This window comes from Schistocerca americana, chromosome 2 (genome assembly GCF_021461395.2).
Source record: "Schistocerca americana isolate TAMUIC-IGC-003095 chromosome 2, iqSchAmer2.1, whole genome shotgun sequence".
In the NCBI taxonomy this organism is placed as follows: domain Eukaryota; kingdom Metazoa; phylum Arthropoda; class Insecta; order Orthoptera; family Acrididae; genus Schistocerca; species Schistocerca americana.
Window position 1 is genome coordinate 660,683,111 of NC_060120.1, and position 27,293 is coordinate 660,710,403.

The 27,293-nt window shown below is 39.8% G+C and overlaps 1 protein-coding gene across 1 annotated transcript in view; it reads right to left on the bottom strand.

The window, feature by feature from the left end:
• Positions 1-27,293, bottom strand: part of LOC124594309 (nipped-B-like protein A) — a 480,509-nt gene that overhangs the window by 29,273 nt on the left and 423,943 nt on the right. Inside the window, exons 20-21 of the mRNA XM_047132672.1 lie at positions 3,755-3,921; positions 3,401-3,572 (exon numbers count right to left, since the gene is read on the bottom strand). Coding sequence (XP_046988628.1) covers positions 3,401-3,572; positions 3,755-3,921 — 339 coding nt within the window. The remainder of the gene's footprint in view (positions 1-3,400; positions 3,573-3,754; positions 3,922-27,293) is intronic.

A 27,293-nucleotide genomic window follows, 5' to 3' on the forward strand; every position in this document is an offset into this window, starting at 1 on the left:
TATTCTCACAATGTAATGAGGGGATGTCAAATTGATTCCACATTTTTAAATTTCCAAAAGGCTTTTGACATTGTCCCTTAAAAGTGACTTCTAATCAAATTGCGTGCCATCAGAGTATCATCTCAGCTGTGTGAGTGGATTCACGATTTTCTGTCATAAAGACCACAGTTCGAAATAACTGACAAAAACTTATCTAGTAAAACAAATGTAATATCTGGCGTTCTCCAATGAAGTGTTTTAGGTTCTCAGCTGTACTGGATCTATATAAATGATTTACAAGGCTGTCTGAGCAGCCCTCTTAGACTGTTTGCAGATTATGCTGTTGATTACAGCTAGTAAGATCATCAGACGATTAAAACCAATTGCAAAATGATTTAAGCAAGATATCTATATGGTGAAAAAAAGTGGAACTTTATTGTAAATAATGAAAAGCGTGAAGTAATGCACATGAGTACCAAAAGAAATCCATTGAATTTCGGTTACAAATAAATCACAACAATCTATAGGCTGTGAATGCAACTAAATACTTAGGGTTTACAATTATAAATAATTTAATCTATCCAATTATATAATTAAATTGGAACAATGATGTAGATAATTTTATGGGGAAACCAAACCAAAGACTGGTGCCATAGATATAACAAGCAAGTTGGAATGACAATTATTAAAGCAAAGGCGTTTTTCATTGTGGCAGGATCTCCTCATAAAATCTCAATCACCAACTTCCTCCTCTGAATGTGAAAATATTATGTTGGCACCCACCTACATAGGGAGAAATGATTATCGCAATAAAATAAGAGAAATCAGAGCTCGCACAGAAAGATTTACGTGTTTGTTTTTCCTGAGTGCTGTTCAAGAGTGGAACAGCAGAGAAATATCTTCAAGGTAGTTCAATGAACCTGCTGCAAGGCACTTATGAATAGCAGAATAATCATGTAGACATAGGTGCAGAAACAGAGTTAACTAGACACTGTGATAGTCTGTGGTGTTCAGCATCATTTCTGCTTGTGGCAGTCAGGTTGATGTCAATGTGTCTCTGAATGACTTGGTGAAAGTGCACAAGGTGCAGTGATTCTCAAGACCCATACCTCTCCAGCTCCTGGAATAATGGTCATGTGGATATCGCACCATGACTGATTTGGTAACTGTTGAGAGGAGACTGAATGTTTGTCAATATATGATAAGAAGGGTAATCCCTGTAGTCATGCTCTTCGTGACAGGGTACCAAATTTCATATTCCAGCAAGACAGTGCAAAACCGCACACTGCAATTCACACCACAAATTCTTTGAGGAATGTAAAGTCTTTGACTAGTGTAGTAGCCACCAGAAAGATCGCGGGAGGCGCACATTGGCACGGCGCGTCACGGACGGTAGTTGCCGCAAGTAGAGTCCCGTCCACCAGAGGGCACGCGAGAATTCGGACGCGACCTCTGCTGGCATGACAACAACAACAACAACTCCGGCAGCACGGGCCGTGCCCAGTTAGTTAACATCGGGCATGCCTAGGACACAGTCCCGGTCTACGCTAAGTGAAGTGCGACGTAAACGTGAACAGTGTTACTACAACTAGGCTGCTTGCTCTCATATATTGTCACCCACAGAATATGTTGGGATGTGACGATAAGATGTGTACTTACTTTCTTATCACTTACTTTCTTATCAACCTCCAGTCATCAATCTTCATGAATTAAAATAACATGTTTTTCAAGTATGGTAAGAAATTTCTGAAGACCAGATTTGGGGACTGCCTGCTTCCACGTGACAATTTCTGCCCACAGGATCACACTTCATACTGACTTTGTTGTTGTTGATGATGATGATGATGATGATGGACATCAGTTTCAAGTTCAATCATTCAATACCTATTATGCAATTTCCATCTACACCAAGTTGAAAAATATCAGAATAGTATTGAATGGTGTAACATTTTCCATTCCTACGGTGTATATGTTCATTTTGTTATAACACGATTCACCTGTACATTTACATGCTGAACTGATCTAAGGGACATATAGAAAATCAATTACATAATCAGTCTCATATTTTCTGTAATGAAATATCTTATTTTACAATATTTAACAGAAGTTTTTAAAAATATAATTTATTGGCAACGTAAATTCATCTGCATGTATGAAAGTACTGCAGCAAACATAAATAAATAAAAACAAGAAACTTGCCCTCCCGTTGATTTGGTTACCAAATTACTTTACTATTAATAGTCCCAATGTCTTGATTGTTTCATGCAATCTCATTGAAGAAAATGCATTCATATAAGAGATGGAGATTAAGCAATGGCTTTGCATAGCCCATCCATTGCTTTGGGCTCGAGTACATTGTCTAATAGTTCTTGTCCGAAGCTTAGAGCACAGCCTGAGTGTGCTCTGATGAAGAAAATAAGTTAAATAATTAAGCAACAGTAATTATTATTTTAGAACTCCCAGTATGCTGGAATGATTGTGGGTCAGCAATGTCTGTTACTCAGTACAACGAAAAACCAGCCAAAGTTGCAAAATTCACCTTTTTTAAAAAATTTATTCGCTTGATGACTAGTTCCAGGCAGGGACTCATTTTCAAATCACCATAATAGATAGTCAAAACGGTATTTTCAAATATGCAAAAACCATGTTAAGAATGTGCAAATGAACAGTTACAGTGCATACAGATAACATACGCATTGTAACTGTTCATTTGCATATTTTTGATATGGTTTTCACGTTACAATGATTTGAAAATGGGTCCCAAACCAAAACTAGTCCTTGACTGAATAAAAAAAAAAGTGAAATTTGCAACTTTGGCTGGCTTTTCATTATACCAATTATTACTTTGTTCATCTGACTGTTCCATGCTCAACACTTCTTCTACTAGGTAACTGGTTACCTTTCCCCATATAATTGTATTATTGTTGTGTTAGCCTTTTATGAAATGAAATTGATGACAGCAAATCAAAACCAAACATTGCAAATTTTAAAGTAAAAACTCAGAACTGGAACTGTTTTGTAGAAATGTATTCAACATCATCCCACAGACCTAAAGTTTGAACACAACTGTAATAATTTGTTGCCAGTACCAATTCAAGACATATAATTCTACTAGCAGTCCTTAAAACCAGGGCTTGTAAATTTTTGTTTGGCAATATAACAGTAATAAATTACAGCTGGCTTCCTGAGCACACTGAGTCTGAGGTTGTGTGTGTGTGTGTGCGTGTGTGTGTGTGTGTACGGCAGGCATCTAAAAATATGAACAAAAATTGCCAAAATAATGAAAATATTTCCATGAAATGAACTCAGTAATAACAGTACTGTAGTTTTCTTGTATCTATTTGCTATATTTTAATTCTAAATTAATCAAGCATAGCTCAAAAATAATGAGCACTTAAAAGTTGTTTCATTTCTGACTCACCTCCAGGTATTTCTGGACAAGCTTCTTTCTTTCAGAAGTTTTTGCCATTTTGTGTCCTTGATTAGTTAAATCATTCAATATCTCACTTGGCTCAAATGATATATTGTGTTGTTGTGGTAGAGATTTTTCATAAAGTTTCAGGTGTTCCTTAGGTGTATACTGTGAAATTTTACTGGAGAAAAGGTACATATTAGCACATATTTTAGTATTAGAAGTACTTACAACAAATTAGAAATGTACATATTTGAATATATAGATTTTCAGACATGCGTATGCCATTAAGATTAAAAGAAATATAAGTAAGTGGAAAATAATTTTTAATTTAAAATGACTCTCTCTTTTTGTTTTAGTTACCTGTTGCCTATAGAATAAATTTTCTGCAAGTGTTCTCTGATGGACAAGAGGAGCTTCAAACCATGAAATGATGTAACACAAGTTTGTAATGAGTTTATATTTGCTGGGAGTCGGGCCAAAAGTGATTCAGCATTTTCCTCCTCATTTGTTGAATTTGCTAGAAGTCCCTGGACACAAATCAGTTTATTATGAAATTACTAACATATCAGTGAACAACTACAATGGATGTATCTTATGTATGTATATGTATTTTAACAAATTAATGATATCAATATAATGGAAGGAAACATTCCACGTGGGAAAAATTATATATATTTGTTTTTATATATTTGTTTTTATATATAATATTTTAACAAATTAATTTATTTACTGCAATGAAACACATTATGATAGCCATTTGCAAACTGTGTGCAATAAAATTTTACAAGGAACATTTTATTTTTAATTCACACCGATTTAAATGTATCAAAACACAAACTTCTTTCATATTCATCCATTCACACACCATTTTCTACAAATCCCATCATAAAGGGGAGCCTTAAAGGATATGTAAAAAGTAATATTGTATTTTAATTCCTCTACAGGTTTGTGGCACATGTGACTTTTCAATCACCTATACATCAGTTTACTATCAATGCCACCAGAAACATCCATAATATATCACACTCCATCTCTTTGAAGTTTTACTTGCTATGTCCAATGAACTTTATTTTTTTTGTGGCAATTTATTTTTGTAAAATTGTTGGATATCTATTATTATCTGCTGCACATGATCCTTGAAGTCAATATGACTCTTTGCAGAGATTCCTCAAACCCTGTTTCTCATCCACAGTGTTACCACTACCATTGTACTTGTCACTTCACCTTTTTATCTCTAATCCTATTGTGTCCCCTAACCCTCTACTTCAATACCTCCACTCCTTCAGTAAACATACTCTTACCACAGCCGAACTATAATCCCACATAGTTTTCCTCCAGTCCTGTATAATCGTTGGTACTGCTCCTAAAGGCCTCACCTGAAAAGTTCTAGTCTCAGATAACGACAGATCTTTGAAATGATACCTACTTATCTTCCAAGCCAAACAGTTCTTAACCTTTACCCATTTCCACCTACAAATTGCCTCTACTAACCAGCATTCCTAGCAGCTCCCATCCACTACCTTTCAGTCCATGAATGTGTGTGCACACATACAGTGTAACTCCCCTTGAAGACAACAGTAAACTAGAATAAAATGCCTCACTCCACATGAGGACACAATTCACCATGTTGTTCAACATCTCTCTCTTCTCCAATTCTGCTCCGACCCCAGCCAATAAACCCAACTTAGAACCTCTTTTTAGCTTTCCATTCTCAGCAAATCTCCCACCAAAGCCCAATCAAAGTAACAGTCACATTACTAAATGCCATAATCCAAGTAACCATTCCATTCTAACTACTAGTCCAGATCCTTATCTCATCAAGTGACAATAGTTAAATTTAAAGGTCTGACCTGTCTCACTGAAATTCAATCACATTGCCTTAGTTTAACGTCTTCCAGCTATCTGTAACCGTAACTGAAATTCTACTTCACCACTCACTCCCCATCCTCAGCCGACAGAATGAGCATTGAGGTCTGCAAGGAGCAGTCCAACTCAAATCTCAAAGTAATCCTCGTCCACTCTCTGAAAACCAGATTCTTCCGATCATGGAAACATTTTATCATACTTCAGCTGTGGCTCACACAATCTGTGATCTGAAAGCAGACCCCACTACTGTGACCCTCCCTGTAGACATAGGATTAATTCGACACAGAAAGTATGTGGCAGAAGGGCTCTATCAGTTTTAGACAATAATATACACAACTATTCCCAATAACCTCATTTCTGTACAGACTGAGCTACGGCAAACCCTAGATGCTACCACCTAAATATACAAATATAACCACTGCAGCCAACCCATTGAAGCAGGTTTCAAAGCTACAACCAAATTCATTTCAACAATTATAGACTGGCTTCTTCATGGGGCACATGGAAGAGGTTTTTTTTCTCAACTATCAGAAATTGTATTCCCTAGCTTGGTGCAGATTCATTAATTATATCTTTGTGGTTTGGACTCATGGTGAAGATGATGCACTCCACCTTTTATAACAGCTTAACTTCTCTTCACAACTTCACTTCCACTGGTTCTCCTCCAAATCTATAGGTCTCTCCTGGAAGTTTAGCTCCATGTCACTGAGGTTCTCATCCAAACCTCTGCCCGTATCAATCAAACTAAGTAACAATATCCCCACTCAGATGACTGCTATCCTAGACATCAGAAGTTCCCTTCCCCACTGACCAAGAGACCATGGTAAACCATATCTGCTCCACCACCAAAACCCTCAACGCATAAGCTAGTAACCTCTCACAGACTTTCCTCTTCCACAGCTATCCCATATATCTTGTCCACAAACTTATCTCCCATTCAGTCTCCTCCAAAAATCATAGTTTCTACTTCCAACCAATCACACAGTATCACTCAGGCCTCAATAGATTACTCGCTGAAGGCTATGACTTTCTCCAATCAAGCCTTGAAATAGCACCATCTCTTCCTGACGTCCTTCTCACACCATATCTTTTCTCTAACTTCTGTTTTTGCTCTTTCCTCCTGTTTCTTAATTGAATTATTCTTTTTTTTTTACTTTTCATTTCTCTTCCTCTTTGACTCAGCCTTCACTTCTGGCAGAACATAAATACTTTAGGAGTAAAGGACACCACTTACTGAAAAAAAGGACACCACTTACTGAAAAAAAAAGGACACCACTTACTGAAAAAAGAAGCATTGTGCGATCAACAGGAACACACACAAAAGAAAGAAAACTTGCTGGCTTTCAGATCAAATCCTTTCTCGAACTACACACACACACACACACACACACACACACACACACACACACACCCTTGTGCCTCTATATAGTGCTAGCAAGTTTGTAGTTCGATGCAGGTGGACTACAGTGGGATGGAGGTTGTGTTGAGTGGGGTGGGTACTGGCGGACGGATGGGAAGGAGGGAGGAAGAGAGGCATGGAGAAAGGAGGAGACGGAGAGGGGGAGGGGGGGGGGGGGGAGAGAGAGAGAGAGAGAGAGAGAGAGAGAGAGAGACGCAGGAGCTGTGAAGAGAGATCAGGGTAGGAAGCTAGCAGAGGACCGTTTTGCTGGCTAGAAATGTGGGTTGGAGGGATGACAGTTGCATGAGCTAGGTATGTGATGCAAGGGGGTTGGACTCGGTGGGGAATGGCACATGATGAAGATGATGTGGACTGGAAGGAAGGATAACTTCCATCTGTGTAGTTCAGAATAGCTTGTGGTAGAAAGAAGGATCCAAATGGCCCAGGTTGTGAAGCAACCATTGAAATTGAGCATGTTATGTTCAGCTGCATATTGTGCCACAAGGTGGGCAAATTTGTCCTTGGCCACAGTTTGATAGTTGGCATTCATTCAGGTGACAGTTGGTGTTGGTTGTCATACCAAGATAGAAATCTATGCAGTAGGGTTGGCATATGACACAGCTGCTCTCCTGATGGGGTAGGATAAGCCTGTGACAGGGACAGGAGTAGAGTAGGAAGTGCTGGGTGGGTGGATTGGCCACATCTTGCACCTAGGTCTTCAAAAATGTTCAAATGTGTGTGAAATCTTATGGGGCTTAACTGCTAAGGTCATCAGTCCATAAGCTTACACACTACTTAACCTAAATTATCCTAAGGACAAACACACACACACCCATGCCCGAGGGAGGACTCGAACCTCCGCCGGGACCAGCCGCACAGTCCATGACTACAGCGCCTTAGACCGCTCTGCTAATCCCGCGAGGCTCTAGGTCTTCCATGTAGCAACTTATGCGAGTGTGTTTTCTTCATATATTTGTACTCCAGCTTAAGAAAGGATTTACTCTAAAAGACAGCAAGTTTTTTTTTTTTTTGGTGGGCCTGTTGAAGACTCAGTGCTTCTGCTTATCAGTGACTGGTCCCCGTTACTACTAAAATATGCTAGGACAAAGTGCAAGTGTCATGTGCTGCAATAAGATATCTTTCCAGAGATGGCTAATTTGGGATTTTGTGTGACAAATGGGCAAGCTATGCCCTGAAAACATATTTTACCTGCCATCATGCTTCTGCCGTGTTACTCATCCCCAAAAATACAACTACAGCTGTACTCACCATACGCGTACACTGCTAATAACATCTTGGAGCTAAAAAATTAAGATGCCATACACAAACTGTCATGTTGTTAGCACTATGTCTTTATTTCTGACTAAAGAACAATATTTCTGTATTATCCTTAATGTGCATCTACTGAGTGGGGAGAAATATCATGTATGCTCACTAGAGTTCTGCTCGAAAGGGTAAGCGAGCACAAAATGCAGACTGGGACAAGCACAGAAGTCACCGTAATGTGATAGACCAGGAAACACTATAGTGAACTGATTGATGTCAAACTGATTCACATCCCAAAGCACAGGTTATACAAATGTTTCATAAATTACTCTTAATATTGTTGTCTTTCATTTGACTAGTATTTGTGCTTACAACTGTCACTACACTAAAAAAGGCTTACTGTTGGCTATCAGATCATTATTATTTTACATAAAACTATTTTTTTTAAAATATTCTACGAAACTGGATTAAGATCCGTTACTTTTTATAGCACTACCCAATTGTCTGTTTTGGGAAAAAAAAAAAAAAAAAAAAAAAAAAATGTATAATGTTAGTTACCACGAGGAGAGTCTGTGAACATTATAGCATCAGAAAATGTAATATATTTAAAATAGAAATTAGAATTTTCTAAGTTATTGTTTCAAATAGACATTTCATTACATTTTGTATTAAATATGTGCATGTAGAAATTTAACTCACATAAAACATGTCATTACTTTTTTACGAACAAAACTGTGCATCTGGTCTCTTACAGATCATGAGAGGGGTGAAAAACTAATTGAGTTCTGCAATAAATAATACCGATTACATCATAGAGAGAAAGAGATTTTGAAATTGGATATCGGATTATACCCAGGAGCAGACACAGTTTCAAATCACAGTTGGTGCCATGTGGAAGACATGGGTTCAATTCCTGGTACTGCCAGCAATTTTTTCTTAGAGGGAGGACTGGAATGGGGACCACTCAGCCTCATGATACCAACTGAGGAGTTACTTGAATGAGAAGCAGCGGCTCCAAGGTTTGAAAAGCTGACAAGAGCTGAGAGAGCAGAGTGAAGGCCCCACAACTCTCCCTACCATATCCAAATTACGTCACTGGCAAAGGATAACATGGCAGTCCTTTACTGTTTTTACAATTTATTGAAGTCAGAATGGCAGAGCTTTGCTATTTTTTACAATTTCCTGAGGACAGAAAGGCAGAACTTTGCTTTTTCACAATTTGTTTATAATGGAAGGTATGCTGTACGCTGATGTTTAAGAGACTTGTCTAAAAGAATGAATGGGTAAAGAAGTACTGAGGAATGCAGAGATATGTGCGAAATTCTCAGAGGCTATAGATACTGTGATAATGAATACCACAATAGACAGCTCAACTGACAAGGAATGGATATCTCTAAAAAGGGCTATCACTGAAGTTGGAAAATCAAAAAGAGGTACAAGAAAGGTAACTGTGAAGTTGGTAACAGAAAAAATAATTCAGTCGATTTATGAAAGAAGGAAGCACAAAATGATCAGAGAAACTCATGACTGCAAAAATACAAGTCCTTTAGGAATGAAATAAATATGAAGTGAAGGAGAGCCAATATGAAAAGGCTGCAGGAAAACTGTGAAGAAATTAAAAAAGAATGGTTATCGGAAGGACTTATTCACCATATAGGAAGGTTGAAACAATCTTTAATGAAATTAAAAGCAGTGACATTAATATTATGAGAGCAAATGGGAATTCCACTTTTAAGTGTAGAGGAGGGAGGAGATTGGTGGAAAGAGAAAATAATATTCTTCTGGAGTTTCCAAAATCAATGGGGGGGATGGGCACAAAGTGACTACTGAATTTGGTCATAACAAAACAGGTGGGTCCTTTCCATCTGTTATGTTTTCTCCCAGCCAAAATTATTACTTTTCGTGAAAATTTTCATTATGATCATCTTGAATATTGACTTATGGCGTAGTACCTGTTACAGTCTTTTGGTTATTCAGAACACGCAATATTAGTTTATCTAAAAAAACATGCTAATTACCATCACAAGTAATTTCAAATTGCACTGTCATTGCTCATATACAGGGTGGTCCATTGATTGTGACCGGGCCAAATATCTCACGAAATAAGCATCAAACGAAAAAACTACGAAGAACAAAACTTGTCTAGCTTGAAGCGGGAAACCAGATGGCACTATGGTTGGCCTGCTAGATGGAGCTGCCATAGGTCAAACGGATATCAACTGCATTTTTTTTAAATATAGGAACCCCTATTTTCTATTACATATTCATATAGTACATAAAGAAATATGAAAGTTTAAGTTGGACCACTTTTTTCGCTTTTTGATATATGGCACTGTAATAATCACAAACATATGGCTCACAATTTTAGATGAACAGATGGTAACAGGCAGGTTTTTTTAAATTAAAATACAGAATTTAGGTACATTTGAACATTTTATTTTGGTTGTTCCAATGTGATACATGTACCTTTGTGAACTTACGATTTCTGAGAATGCGTGCTGTTACAGCGTGATTACCTGTAAATACCACATTAATGCAATAAATGCTCAAAATGATGTCTGTCAACCTCAATGCATTTGGCAATACATGTAAAGACATTCCTCTCAACAGCGAGTAGTTCGCCTTCCGTAACTTTCGCACATGCATTGACAATGCGCTGATGCATGTCGTCAGGCGTTGTCGGTGGATCACGGTAGCAAATATCCTTCAACTTTCCCCACACAAAGAAATCCAGGGACATCAGATCTGGTGAATGTGCGGGCCATGATATGGTGCTTCGACGACCAATCCACCTGTCATGAAATATGCTATTCAATACTGCTTCAATCGCACACGAGCTATGTGTTGGACATCCATCATGTTCGAAGTAAATCGCCATTCTGTCATGCAGTGAAACATCTTGTAGTAACATCAGTAGAACATTATGTAGGAAATCAGCATACATTGCACCATTTAGATTGCCATCAATAAAATGGGAGCCAATTATCCTTCCACCCATAATGCCGCACCACACATTAACCCGCCAAGGTTGCTGATGTTCCACTTGCTGCAGCCATCGTGGATTTTCCATTGCCCAATAGTGCATATTATGCCAGTTTACATTACCGCTGTTGGTGAATGACACTTTGTCGCTAAATAGAACGCGTGCAAAAAATCTGTCATTGTCCCGCAATTTCTCTTGTGCCCAGTGGCAGAACTGTACACGATGTTGAAAGTTGTCGCCATGCAATTCCTGGTGCATAGAAATATGGTACGGGTGCAATTGATGTTGATGTAGCATTGTCAACACTGACGTTTTTGAGATTCCCGATTCTCGCGCAGTTTGTCTGCTACTGATATGCGGATTAGCTGCGACAGCAGCTAAAATGCCTACTTGGGCATCATCATTTGTTGCATGTCATGGTTGACGTTTCACATGTGGCTGAACACTTCCTGTTTCCTTAAATAATGTACTATCCGGCGAACGAACCGGACACTTGGATGATATCATCCAGGATTCCAAGCAGCATACATAGCACATGCCCATTGGGCGTTTTGATCACAATAGCCATACATCAACACGATATCAACCTTTTCTGCCATCGGTAAACGGTCCATTTTAACACGGGTAATGTATCACAAAGCAAACACCGTCTGCACTGGCGGAATGTTACGTCATACCACGTACTTATACGTTTGTGACTATTACCGCCCCATCTATCACAAAGCGAAAAAGTTGTCCAACTAAAACATTTATATTTCTTTATGTACTACACAAATAAGTAATAAAAAATGGAGGTTCCTATTTTAAAAAAATGCAGTTGATATCCGTTTGACCTATGGCAGCGCCATCTAGATGGCCAACCATAGCGTCATCTGATTCCTCCCTTCAAGCTAGACGAGTTTTGTTCTTTGTAGTTTTTTTGTTTGATGCTTATTTCGTGAGATATTTGGCCCAGTGACTATCAATGGACCACCCTGTATAAACATATAGCTGACTGTTACCTTCCTGATAGGGTATATGAAAAAGGCATGTAAACAATTATAGCATTTATACAGCTAATGTCAAACATGTTAGCAACATTTGCACTCATTTAGTTTCACAGTAATTAAATTTCTTTAATAAAAAAAGTTGTTACTAAAATAGAATCTCTTATTTAGGCAATCTGGCCAGCATAATCCAATAGAAATTATCTTCGTACATCCATATTTAAATTGGATGATGGTGGGACATCAGCTGGTATATTTTTTTTTATTGAAAATGAAACTCCTCCAGCTGTATTTAAGATTTCATATTTATTTGGTTACTAGTTTTGACGTTGTGTCAACGTCATCATGAGGTCCTATATAACACGCCATACATTAAACAATGTGAGACATCAGTAGTCTATGTGCTATTGTACAAATTAAATATATTATAGATATATTATATAAAGGATGACTTCATTAAAAGTGATTACATTTCGTTCATTTTCACTAAGATGCAATTTACCTTGACATTAGCAATTACATGGTATAAACAAGTACAAATGAGGTTATATATATAGACAGTTATTTCCATTACAGATCAATACCAGACATTTGAATAAAGTGCGGGTATATATAAGTCTAACTGACAAACCGTTACTTTCAGAGATAATAATACAGGCATGAAACAGTACTAAAGTTGTGTTAGAAGCGAATAATGATACCCTAAGCACTTATTTGTGTGCACAATTTAACTAAAAGAAAGGAAAAAATGCATTGCCAATAAGACATATGTAAGGCATGATTCCATTGTTTATAAATAGTGAAAGGTGGGTGGGAAAACCAGTGCTATTTACATAAAACACGTGTAAACTGTATACTAGAAACCTAGCGTTGCATTGTGTGAGTAGACTTCTGTAAAGAATGGCTGAGATCGAGCTAACCAGCAGGTAATCTCATCTGGGGGAGGGGGTGAACTTAGACTAATAAATAGTGACCGAGGGAGCAAAAGACGGAATGATCTAATTAAGTAGACTTACGTATGGGTACATTTATTGAAGTCATAATCATAGTGACATATACAGAGATGAAGACATATTGGAAGAAGTACTGTAACATAGGACTTCATGTGTATAATGTAGCACTGTGTTCTCATCATAGGCACCTCCTGTAGAGATGTGGGTAAGTACTTCTCACCTACAATGACAGACCAGCTATCTATGCATGTAAACTAATCCATACATGTCTGTCTCACCAAGCACGAATATATATTACTGTACTTATTAAGCTGAACATTGACAGTTACCATTGTATGAAAATTCAAGAAGGGGAATAAAACAATGAGATGTGGAGTAATACCAGAGGGGGCCAACATTAGGTGGAGTATACATATGTGGACAACATATTCAAGATCTGCAATCCAGACGTTGAAGTAAAGTACACAGATAATACTGTTATGTATGAGTATTATGTTCAAAATAGTAAAGTACATAATCCATTAAATTTCGGGCATGCAGCCGCGCAAATAAAATTTCTTCTACTGACTTCTTGTGACTTGCTCTGAAGATGGCCGGACGATACGCGGCCGAAATATCAGTAGAAGAAATTTTATTTGCGCGGCTGCATGCCCGAAATTTAACGGATTATTCATTACGCCGCGAGAAGTTGAAAATGCACATCTAGTAAAGTACATATTCAAGATCTACAATCCAGATGATGAAGTAAGTACAAAGATAATACCGTTATATGTGGGTATTATGCTCAAATGACCACATAATATTTAATATAGTATGGGTAAATTTAATAATGGTTAAGTAAGGATGCACTCTCAGAATATTAACATAGATGGCTGACACAGGTTACTAACATCAGGTACACTATCTGGATGTAGTAGAAGAGACAAGAATACTTTACTAAAACCGTAGTAGAACCCAGACACGTAATGACAAAAATAAAATATAAAATGGGCAGTACCATGAAATGTCTAAAGTGCCTATCTCATTCCCAAAGCTACGCTAACAATGGAGTCCAGCAGTACAAAAAGGCTGGTATTACATCTGCCATGGAATAGTACATTGGCAGAAAGGTGGTATCTATATCTAAATGTATGTATGTTGAAAAATGACGTGAGGGTAAAACTCATGCATTGATTTGACGTCTATGAATACTAACAAAATAAAAGGGGATCAGAGTGTCTTGTGAAAAAATACCTTTTGTTGGTGGCAGAGGAAGTCTGTGTAAGTTATCCTATGTTTTGTTAATCATGAAATGAAGACAATGGTCTTATTCAAGTGATCCATAAGCACCCGAGACCACTTTAATTGTTGTGGTGCTGTAATGGTCTAGGTTGGTTATCGGGTATAGAGTCTCACCTATTTCGTTGATAATTATCCTTTATTTGTATTGACATAAGTGCGCACTCATCATAACCTCTCTAATCACTCAATGTATCTTTATTCTTATTAAGTAGACAGTTATTCTCAAAAATAAGTAGGTGAATGGAAAGTTGTTAAGTTTGCATAATGCTGTATCGTCATCGCTATAAAGTAACGAAGTGAAATGGTTACCTCAACAACATCATTCATACCAATACACAACACAGGTGAGGATGAATTGGAAGAATGGTACAGAACCCAGTTAATGTATTAAAAAGTTAGTCAATGGTGTAAAATAAACACATGAGTCAATTCACAAACCTACTTATTCCGACGAGAGAAATGTAAACTAACATGCCACCAAAATGTAACATTTCGATGTCGGTGCCTCATTTATGGCCATAACCCAGGTCAAAAATGATCTAATTCTAATAGTCCTGCATTAGTAAAAGTCCAAACAAGTACATAAAAGTGCTCCAAATAGATGTAAACAGGGTGTTATCAGTCAAAACCGTTTGTCACATATGTAAAATACTTGTGGTTCCTCTAATAACTAATTACTAAAGAAGAGTACACAGTAAAATATACAAAGTATAACTCTCACTAACAAAGAGATAGAGGGGCTGGCCAGTACTTACCTCAGCTCAGTACAGCCGATAGATACACAAAAAACAGAACCGAAAATTTACGTTCCTAGCTTTCAGAACAAATGTTCCTCCCTGATGAAGCAACATTTGTTCTGAAAGCTAGGAACGTAAATTTTCGGTTCTGTTTTTTGTGTATCTATCAGCTGTACTGAGCTGAGGTAAGTACTGACCAGCCCCTCTATCTCTTTGTTAGTATTTGTTTCACATCTTTATAGGAGATTTTCCATTAATCATTTAAAGTATAACTCTCGTATTGTTATACATAATCTAGTCAGGGGTTGACATAAGTCAACAACAATCATTGAAATGCCTAATCACCTACCTACTTGGACGTCTACAGTGTAACATTTATATCATCACTACACCATAAGTTCTCACTCATTTCTCCTGTCCTTATAAATCTGTTCTTGTATAAAATTACTAGTATAACTATACTGACTATCCAATCATTTAGGGGAATGATCACGAAAGCAAGGGGGTAAAACTATTCTGAATAAAAGGCCCATCAAATGATTAGGGTAAAACTGGACTGACTCATATAAACAAAAGATGATCATATGTCAAGGACGAGCCTGTCGAAGGGAGGCTTGTTCTTTCATCGAAGTGACAACATGGTGACCTCTGTAGTACATATAGTCGAGTACAGAAACATGAATTACTCGTCTTGTTATCAATACTAAATGGAAAAATCTTCACAGAGGGGGATCAATCCAAATATACAAGGTTTGACACAATCTAGAGTCAACTTCCCAAATATAAGAAGGATAACCATAAAAATCCTTCTTAATGATTGGTATAATGGTTACCAGACATCCAGTAACCATTAACAGAAGGACATATCACATGATAATATATCATGCAATCGAAGGAATAATGTCAGTTATATTATAACACTATATTTGTAAAGATCTATGATATTATTTACCCATATTAATGAAGAAACAAATTCAAAGCAAGGGATTAGTTACTGTTCATACTATGGACATTAATGTTCTATACTCTATGTCAAAGGCTACCAGAATTAGTGATTCAAATTGCAAAGACGCCTACTGATCAAAGAATCTGGAGTCTAATTACACAATTGTTATTACTGTGGAATAATCATTGGAACAGAACACATCAGCATCATTATTACACCACCAAACTACAATTACAATTCCTTGCATTGTTTAACAATAGGTGAAATATATCTTATTTTTGCAGGTGAGAATGTCGTTACTGACACTGGCAATAACATACTGCAAACATCTGCAGATCCTGTAGCTACTGCTAATATGAAATTGTACTAGAAGCCCACAGTGAGACCAATATGTGCTCCACATGGATGGTGGGCAGTAACTAGTGCGAGCTAGAATGGGATGAAGAGGACGGCAGAAGAGAAGAATTCGTGGCACTGCATCAAACTAGTACGAAGACTGATGACAAAACACTTATGGAAGTTCAGTTTAGGCTCTGTCATTGTTTTGGCTCATGATTGTCACTCTCTTAGTATTTTATTAACGTTTATTTGATGCAACTGTTTTTCGCAGGCAGTATGCAAAGGTATGCAGTACTATCACTTTTTTCCTATGTTTTAAAAAATGTTTGAGTTATTTAGAGCAAAATGTATTCTAAATATCCTGGTAGATGGAAAGCTCTTCACAAATGAAGTTTTCAGTTTTATTCCTTATAATTTGGCAGCATATTTTTTTGCTTCATATGTTGCTATTGGAAAACAGGGAGTTGCATTGAGTTCACTAGCTATGTCATTGTTCTTATTCTGTAGCGTTTTCATTATAACAATCACGTGTTTGGGAACTGTTCACATCAGTTTTAAGTCAGTCTAGCTTAAATCAGTGCAATCATTCTTCAAAATCAGTACAATAAGTAGTTACTTTATGCCATTTAGTAAAATCTGCATGTGGTCAAGACAAGGAAGATTATTATTATGACTGACCCAAATGTTCAGCACTGTTGCAGAAAATTAACTTTTGTGAGAGAAACAAGTAGTTGCGTCTCAATAATAGAATGTTGGGCTGTAAACTGTACTGTGATGTCTAATGCCTAGCTGTTGATAAATGGATGGGAATGAAAATTTCGGTGGATTGGGCATTATGGAGAATTCCAGAAAAAACACCAGAGAAAAGATACACAATCAGAAGGAGAGTGTGGCACCAAAAAGTAACATCTAACAAGGGAACCTCCCCATCGCACCCCCCCAGATTTAGTTATAAGTTGGCACAGTGGATAGGCCTTGAAAAACTGAACACAGATCAATGGAGAAAACAGGAAGAAGTTGTGTGGAACTATGAAAAAAATAAACAAAATATGCAAACTGAGTATCCATGCGCAAGATAGGCAACAACAAGGAGAGTATATGCTAAAGGGTGCCGTGGTCCTGTGGTTAGCGTGAGCAGCTGCGCAGCAAGAGGTCCTTGGTTCAAGTCTTCCCTCGACTGAAATTATCAAAGTTCAGGCACTCACACATAATCAACTTCGCTCTCCAAAATTCCAGGACATGTTCAGATTTGCTTGGGCATATGCAGGATTTGACGGTCTACACACGGAAAAATTTGAAAACGTTAAAAACATATGTTTTGACAGGGCACAGGGAAAACTGCGCGACTGTGAAACTGTTGCATTCATTTGTTGCAGTTTATATGACAAACTCTTTATGTTTTCATCACTTTTTTGGGAGTGATTATCACATCAACAAGAAAACTTAAATCGGGCAAGGTAGAAGAATCTTTTTACCCATTCACCAAGTGTACAAGTTAGGTGGGTGACAATATATTCCTGTCATGTTTTGCACATGCCGTCACCAGTGTCATATAGAATATATCAGACGCGTTTTCCTGTGGAGGAATCGGTTGACCTATGACCTTGCGATCAAATGTTTTCGGTTCCCATTCGAGAAGCACGTCCTTTCGTCTACTAATCGCACGGTTTTGCGGTGCGGTCGCAAAACACAGACACTAAACTTATTACAGTGAGCAGAGACGTCAATGAACGAATGGACAGATCAAAACTTTGCGAAAATAAACTTTTCTCTCGAGGGAAGACTTGAACCAAGGACCTCTCATTCTGCAGCTGCTCTCGCTAACCACGGGACCACAGTGTTCCTGAGCTTTCACGCTCCTTGATGTTGCTTATCTTGCACATGGACTACTCAGTTTGTATATTTTGCTTATTTTTTTCATAGTTCCACACAACCTCTTCCCGTTTTCTTGGTTGATCTGTGTTCAGTTTTTCAAGGCCTATCCACTGTGCCAACTTATAACTAAATCTGAGTGGGGTGCGATGGGGAGGTTCCCTTGTAAGGGGAAAAATAAAACACTGGAGAATATTTTCTTAAACATTTTGTCTCATAATAAAGAAGTAGCAGAAGATGTTTTTTGAACTGCTTATAAAGTTGGAGAGAAAAGCTAGCCATTTAACAGCTTTGAAGATGAAATAAGTTTACAGGAACTTAGTGATGTAGACATGGGATATATTCTTCATTCTATGAATTCATGCATTAATGCTGTGAGTCATATCACAAATGAAATGAGAAAAATGTTAATACACTTTGTTGTGCAGTCCAAGAACGAAGTGTCATTACTGATGAATCAACAACTGTAACGGATCCACATTCATTGTTCTTTTTCAAGCAGTTCTTCTTGAACTTTCTGCTACAATGAGTCATTTCCTAGATTTAATTGTTTCGAGGAACATTTATTGTCTAACTTTTGATGGTGCAGCTGTATTATTTGGTGTGCATAATGGTGTAAGGAGACTAATGCAAGAGGAATTTCCTAATATTATCTTCTAGTGTCAGTAACTATCACCTTGAATTGCTGTTAGTGACACTGTGAACAGTGTACCAGGAGTGAAATGGTCCAATAATTTTATGGACAAACTTTAGGTAACTTTTCATATTTCACCCAAGAATGCAAGGGTAAAAGTGGTAGAATTTTAAGCACTTGCTGGGTTGCATCTAGTTTTTGCACCATTTCTGCAGTGTGGCAAGACTCCGTAGCCCTTGCCCATAATTTACAGGAGGCAAAAAAGAGGGCAGTCAGATCACTGTTTATACGAATGTCTAGAAAAAAATAACGTCATGCAAGTTGTTCTTAACTGGGGCCTTTTGTGTGATGCTATAGAACTTAGCGAACTAAGCCTAGGTCTACACAAGAGAAATATAGGCTTGTACAAGGCACACAGGAGGATAATGAATAAGTTCAAATGTTTCAAGAAAGCACTGAAAATCCTGGCCTGTACTACAGTATCTCTTTTCAAAGTAAGGAGACTGTGAAGTTCAAAAGTACTTAATTCCACAAAAATGAAAGACACAGTCCTGAATTATTTCATCTGATTTTTATAAAAGTCTGAAAGAATTTGTTGGAAAGTGTCTGCTTCAAGGATATGATGTTGATTTGAACGAATGAGCCAAGATTTTAGATTTCAAGTATTTGTCAGACAATGCTGCGAAGCTGAGATTAGGAAGTCAGCCCACAAATTTCACTTACATGAAAGAGAAACAGTTTGTGATTTCCACTAATATTTTCAAGAAAATAAATTCCAAGATATACTACTTCCTCTTAAGGATGCTTAGGGCACAATTGCAATATTTTCCAGAGAATGTGAAAGGGATTTCTCTCAAATGAATCTTATAGTTACTTTAGTTAGGTCATCTATGCTTGTACGGATAACTTCTACACTCCTCTCATTGAGTTCAAACCTAACAAATATGTAGACTCCAGGCTGCTCCAACAACATTATTCTGCAGTTGGCAGCAAAAGCAGGTGGTGGTCTAGAAACAATGAGTGTATATTGAAGGATTATGTTAAAATTCTTGAAGTTGCTGCAATAATATCTTCTTTGAGAGTACTAGTATTTTTTTGCCAGAAAAAAAAGCACTGATTTCGTGTAATATAAATTCTTCTCCCCTCATGTACCAAGAGGTGAGTGCCAAAAATCATGCCCTAGAAGAGCTTTTTTAAAAGCATCCCACTCAGTAAATATTATTAATGCACTAAACTAGCAGTAATGTTTGCTTTAATTGTTTAGGGCAGAGTAGTGGTGTTATGTGCACTAGACATCCATACTCTTCAAATGTATACCCATCAAAACTTGTCACAAAGAAGATAGTGTGGGTAGAGTTTACAAAGAGGTAGGTGAGGTGAAAAACAGGTAAATGAGAACAGAATACTGAGAGCCATGAATTAATAACATCATTCCACCATCCAAACCAATACTGCACAAGCCTGTCAGCTTCAGCATTGTAACATCACAGTTCTGCTCCATCTCAAGGAAGTAATGTTACATAATAGGCCAGAGGAAGCACATTGCACATTGTCAACTTATCAACCGTAATTTATGAGCAGCCAAAGTACACTGAGGCAAGAATACAGTCAGAAGATATCAAACTATGACCAATCCAAAGTAGTCATGGGGAGGAAAGATAGGAAGGAACGTTAATATTTAACTTCACACCAATGACATAAGCACTAGAATGGAAATTCCTGGATGGAATAATATATAAAATATAGGAAAGACAACCACTCACCAATATCTGACAGATTTGTGGCACATACAAACACATAACACAAAACTGTTTACACTAACTTTCAAGCTTCAGCTCTTTCTCTACTGGAAATACACAAACTCAAACATGCAACTACACAACACCTCAACATACATGCCCATGGAAAGACTGACTGTTGATTATTGATAGTAGTTGCCTGATCAGGTGGGGATGGGAAGAGGATAGGGAAGGACACACGAGGTAAGGGGGGCGTAGTGGGATAGAGTGCGCAGGTCTTTTCCACAGATGACTCAGTGGCTGCACAAGATGAAAGTAGTTTTGATGGCAGAGGATATAGGAGGTAGTGAAAGGGTGAAGGAGGGAAGGAGAGTTGGGAGGGGGGGGGGGGGGGGGGGGGAAAGGAGAGGAAGATGGAGATGGGGAGGAAGACAAGGGGGGGAAACTATTATCAATTATCAACAGTCGGTTTCACTGTGGCCGAAGGCACGTGTGTTTGGGTCTCTGTATGATTGCGTGTGTTTCCACTGTTCATGTGTTTTGAAATGAAGTTTCTGCAGAGATTGTGGCAAGATATTAGCGTGAAACAACTAGTCATGGAACTGTCAGTTTCATTATATCTCATACTGGTCAATTTTCTTAAATGCTAAGTGAGGTGGCACTATGGTTAAGACACTGAGCTAGAAAGGTGGAAGAGAAATTAGTGTTTAACATCCCGTTGATGACAACTTCATTAGAGATGCAGCATAATATCAAATCGGGAGAGGGATGGGAAAGGAAATTGGGCCTGTCCTTTTCAAAGGAATCATTCTAGCATTTGACATTAGGGATTTAATGAAACACTTTTGTGTCGCTAGTAAATAATTTAAGAAGTAAAGGTACCAACTTTATCAAAAGGCACATACAGCTTTCAGAAAAATCATGTTTCAGAGTTATAGCGTATGTATGTTGTGTGTGTGTGTGAGGCAGAGAGAGAGAGAGAGAGAGAGAGAGAGAGAGAGAGAGAGAGAAAACTTGGGCAGCTGGTGAAAAATTACTTTGGGAGGAGGTGGGAGGAATTGTGTAGAATGTTCATTCTTGGGCACAATGATAAATAGTCAAAGTCATTTTTATTTTCAGTCCAGTCAGTGGCTCAATGATTTTGAACTTGTGGAAGTGTTGGATTTTTGTAAATTGCATGTAGTGGAGTATTGTACCAATTCTGATGAGAATACATTTACTTTTGGTTTTTCATTAGTAAATATGTATTCCAGTTTCCATTACTGGGATGATAGGTGTAGAAAATAATCATTTCTAGCTTCCCATTTTTTTTTTACTTCTTGTCATGAAGGCTGTGAACTTATGTGTATGTCTGCACAGCAACTGAATTTTCTGGCTTTTTATTATAGTTAACCTATTATCTAAATGGAGACTGTAGAGGAATTCTATTGCACAGTGCTTGTCTACATGCAACTGAATTTGACTTCTCTCTGGCTGCCAAGGCCTGACTGAGTCTGGCTACAGACTGTAACCGTGTGTGTGTGTGTGTGTGTGTGTGTGTGTGTGTGTGTGTGTCTATGGCCTTAATGGCCGAAAGCTATAATTGTGAGAGTCTTTTTGTTGTGCCTATCTGCAACTCAGCATCTCTGCTATATAGTGAGTAACAAGTTTCCTTCTCATAGTATTGTTACATTCCGTCCTGGATTTTCCATTGTTTGATTAATGGTTAAATTCTAAGACAGAAGATATTTCATAACTCAAGAGGGAGGCAGTGGTCGGAAGAAATGAGACTGTTCATGTGGTGTCACCGCCAGACACCACACTTGCTAGGTGGTAGCCTTTAAATCGGCCGCAGTCCGTTAGTATACGTCGGACCCGCGTGTCGCCACTATCAGTGATTGCAGACCAAGCGCCGCCACACGGCAGGTCTAGGGAGACTTCTTAGCACTCGCCCAGTTGTACAACCGACTTTGCTAGAGATGGTTCACTGACAAAATATGCTCTCATTTGCCGAGAAGATAGTTAGCATAGCCTTCAGCTACGTCATTAGCTACGACCTAGCAAGGCGCCATTACCAGTTACTATTGATATTGTAAATAATGTATCGTCAAGAGCGACGTTCACCAATGGATTAAAGTTAAGTATTCCACCAGCTATGTCCATTTTTTCTGAAGTCTAATTTCCTTGTCCTGTTCCAGACCTCACACCAGCCTGCGTGAGCTACAACGCGTGCCTTTCGGGTTCCTCTATGAACACTGTGTTGGCTCTCCTGCCAACGCACAACATTGGCGACGAGGATGGGATTCCATCTCGCCGCCTACAGAATTCAAGGTAATGAGCGGCAGCCTTTTCTCCTTTCCTCCATTGGGGTACAAACGTACCGTGTGATAGTCAAATTATTTCTCCGACGTGACGTAGCAACTCTGTCCTACGACGAAATTTTGTCTCCATTAGATGCATATTTCAAAGAATCAGTCAATGTAGTTGCGAAAGGGTATACCTTCTTTCGTACAAAACGTACGGCAGGTCAAACTAATCGGGAGTGGGTTGCAACTTTGCAAGGCCTTACTAGGGATTGTGCTTTTGAGTGTCAATGTGGACTCCCTTATTCAGATACTATGTTACGTGATGCAATTGCACAAAACGTTTCTGATGTTCGTATAAGGGAACAGATTTTGAAACTAGTCAGTCCCTCCCTTCAACAAGTGATGGACGTATTGGATCGGCAGGACACACTTGACTTTGCTCAGGAATCATTTGAAACTTCACCAGCCGTGTGTCAGGTTAATCGGCCCGCCGGGCGCGCTGCACGGAACAGTAAACATTCCTCGCGCCTGGCCGCGCAGCTGCCGCCAGGCTCTCAGCCACGTGTGCCGCGCAGGCAAGCAAATGCAGTGCTAAAATCATGCCCGCGGTGTGCTACTAGACATTCGTGTGAGAATTGCCCGTCACACCAGGCTATTTGGTTTTTCTGTAATAGAAAAGGACATGATCAGAGTGTTTGCCAGAAAAAGCTCAGATCGGACACTCACAACCATTCCAGGCCCTTTGCTTCATGCCAAATTCGAACAAAAGATGCTTGGGCTCGTCAAACTTCGTCCATGGAAATTCATGTAGTTCATTCCACTCCGCTCAGTGCCACTCTCTCTAACAGTGACTGTGTTCGTCCCACAAATAGTGTGCATCGACATCGCTGGAGATCCCGTCAAGTCGCAAGTGATTATGTACCAGTGTCTGTTCACGTTGCACAAAACAGTCGCTCTTGTTGTCAGCAGGACAATAAACTTTTTGTAGACTTGGACATTAACGGCAAAGTGATACCATTCCAGCTCGATACTGGAGCTGCAGTTTCACTGATCAATCACGACACGTACAAACAGCTGGGCACACCTCCGTTGCGTGCCGCAAATGTTAAGTTAACTAGCTATTCCAGTCAAGAAATCCCTGTATTAGGACAGTGCAGCCTTCTTGCAACATACAAAGGACAAACAAAACTTGTGTCATTTTACGTCCTTCTTTCTTCTTCTGTAATGAACTTGTTTGGTTTCGATTTATTTCAGTTGTTTAACTTGTCTATAGTAAATCAGGTCCTATCAGTGAACCAGACTGTGGCTTCAGATAGTGTTTCTCGTCTATGTGAAGAATTTGCAGACATTTTTGCACCGGGCCTCGGTTGCGCTAAGAACTATAAAGCACATTTGGACCTGAAAGTAAACGCGCACCCGAAATTTTTCAGAGCGCGCAATGTTCCCCACGCATTGTGTGATGAGGTCGCAAAAACATTACACGATTTGGAATCACAAGGTGTAATTGAACGTGGTGCAGGCTTCTCTCTGGGCATCACCCTTAGCAATTTTGCCAAAACTTTCCGGAAAATTGAGACTTTGTGTGGACTTCAAGGCAACAGTGAATCCACAACTAGTGACTGCAACTTTTCCTTTACCCCACCCAGAAGATCTTTTTAACAAACTGTGCCCGGGTAAATATTTTTCGAAGTTGGACCTAGCAGATGCGTACTTGCAAATACCGGTGGACGAAGAATCCCAGCGCGTTTTGGTGGTTAACACGCATCTTGGTTTGTATCGATTCAAACAACTGCCTTTTGGGTGCGCATCCGCCCCTGCAGTGTTTCAGCAATATCTACAAACTGTTTGTGCGTCGGTCCCTACTGCAGCAAACTATCTGGACGATATTGTGATCTCCGGAAAGACGGAAGAAGAACATTTAGCCAATCTCAGAACATTATTTCAGGTCTTGCGACAAAATGGTCTTCGCTTGTGGAAGGACAAATGTGTGTTTTTTGCTCGTGACTTGCCCTACCTGGGACATGTACTCAATGCCCAAGGCATACATCCCAGTCCCGAGCACCTCCGTGCCATACAAGACTTGCCTTCGCCGCAGAATTTGAAGCAGCTACAGAGTGTGCTGGGAAAAATCAACTATTATCATAAATATATCCACACGCCTCTTCCATTTCAGCTCCGCTTCATCGCTTACGCCATAAAGGTGTTCCGTTCGTCTGGAGAACGGAAATGCGAACGCGCCTTTCGCCAGTTGAAATCGGCGTTACTTGCCTTACGCCATTCGATCCCCAGAAGCCCCTTTTGTTGATGGTGAATGCACTGGTTTTCTGGATCGGTGCTGTGCTTGCGCACAAAGATGGATCGCATGATCGCCCTATTGCCTTTGCGTCCAAATTGCTCTCGTCTGCGCAAAGAAGTTATTCACAGACCGAGAAAGAAGCATTCGCTCTCATATTTGGTGTTACAAAGTTTCATGATTTCCTGTATGGTCGTCACTTTACCATCATCACAGACCACAAACCTTTGACATCGCTTTTTCATCCGAACAAGCCTGTACCTCCACGTACAGTGTGGAAATTCATTCGCTGGTCTATTTTCCTCTCACAGTACCGCTACGATATCTTGTATTGGTCCACTGCTCAGCACAGAAACTCCGATGCGTTGTCCCGTTTGCCTGTTGCTGAGGATAGGGCATTCAATTCCTCCGAACTTGCTTGCATGTTCATTGATGCGGAAACCGATGACATAGTCGAATCGTTTCTGATTGATTTTCGTCGTGTAGCTACTGCCACAACTGCCGGCCCTGTCCTTGCTACCGTTCTGGGTTTTGTTGCTATGCAATGGCCCTTGTCAAAGTCACGGATCAGGGATCCGTTGGTTCGCCGATTTTTTGCTCACAAGGAGAGACTTTTTGTTCGACGTGGTGTTTTGCTGTTGCATTCAGATAATGATCAGTCCAGGGTCGTGGTACCACGTTCGTTACAGTCCTCTGTCTTACAGCTTCTCCACCAAGGACATTGGGGTATAGTGAGAACGAAACAACTTGCTCGTCAGCACTGTACTTGGTTCGGAATCGATGCTACGATTACGAATATGTGCTCTTCTTGCATGGTGTGTGCCGAACAACAATCAGCACCACCGCGGAAATGCTTTGCATGGCCAAAAGCCACTTCCCCTTGACAACGCTTACACATCGATTTTGCTGGTCCCTTCTGGAATGCTCGATGGTTGGTTGTGGTAGATTCATTCAATAATTTTCCTTTTGTTGTCCGGATGTCTTCCACAACATCATCTGCCACCATCCAAGTGTTATCTGCTATCTTTTGCATTGAAGGTCTTCCTCAGACTATTGTTTCAGACAATGGCCCACAATTCATGTCCGCAGAATTTCAGTCATTCTGCAAGGCCAATGGTATTCAACATCTGATGTCCGTGCCGTTTTCGCCAAAGTCCAACGGTGCCGCTGAACGATTGGTCAGGACTTTCAAGTCGCAGATGTTGAAGTTAAAAGAGTCGCATTCTCGGGAGGACGCGTTATTGCTCTTTTTGTCCTCGTATCGCTCTCAGCCCTGAGATGGTCGCTCGCCGGCTGAGTTGCTCCACAGTCGTCCTCATCGAACCTTGATGCCTTTGCTACATCCGCCGCCTCAGGTTCCTGTGCAGCGGCAGACACCTGCTTTTTCTTCAGGCGACGTTGTCTACTATCGTCACTATCGAGGTTCACAGCGTTGGGTTGAAGGGCGCATTCTTCGCTGCCTCGGACGCGCTATGTATCTAGTTTTGGGGGCCTCTGGTGAGGTGCGCAGGAATCTCAACCAGCCGCGCCTCTGTCGTCGCATGGGATCTGCCGCTCGCCGTCTGCTTTCAGCGACGGTGCCGTCCAATCAGCGCCCTGGGGACCCATCTACTGGCTCGCCTCAGCCCCAAGTGTTACCGACGCTGCCTTCCCTTTTGCCCCATGGCGATGTGCCGCCGCCGCCTGTTCTACCGCCGGTGATGCCCGCAGTGGACGCGTCGCTGCAGCCGCCGGGCGCCTCCCTGGGTCAGGCGTTTCCTAGCTCCCCGCGGTCTGAATGGCAGGGTGCGGGTGGCATAGCCTCGCCTGTTGTTAGGCTCCCCACCTCGTCGCATATGTCAATATGGGGTCCTCCCCATGGCGGGCGGAAGCCTTATACCACAACTTTACGCCAATTTGCGGGGGAGGAATGTGGTGTCACCGCCAGACACCACACTTGCTAGGTGGTAGCCTTTAAATCGGCCGCGGTCCGTTAGTATACGTCGGACCCGTGTGTCACCACTATCAGTGATTGCAGACCGAGCGCCGCCACACGGCAGGTATAGAGACTTCCTAGCACTCGCCCAGTTGTACAACCAACTTTGCTAGCGATGGTTCACTGACAAAATACGCTCTCATTTGCCGAGACGATAGTTAGCATAGCCTTCAGCTACGTCATTTGCTACGACCTAGCAAGGTGCCATTACCAGTTACTATTGATATTGTAAATAGTGTACCGTCAAGAGCGACGTTCACCATTAATGGATTAAAGTTAAGTATTCCACCAGCTACGTCCGTTTTTTCTGAAGTCTAATTTCCTTGTCCTGTTCTAGACCTCACG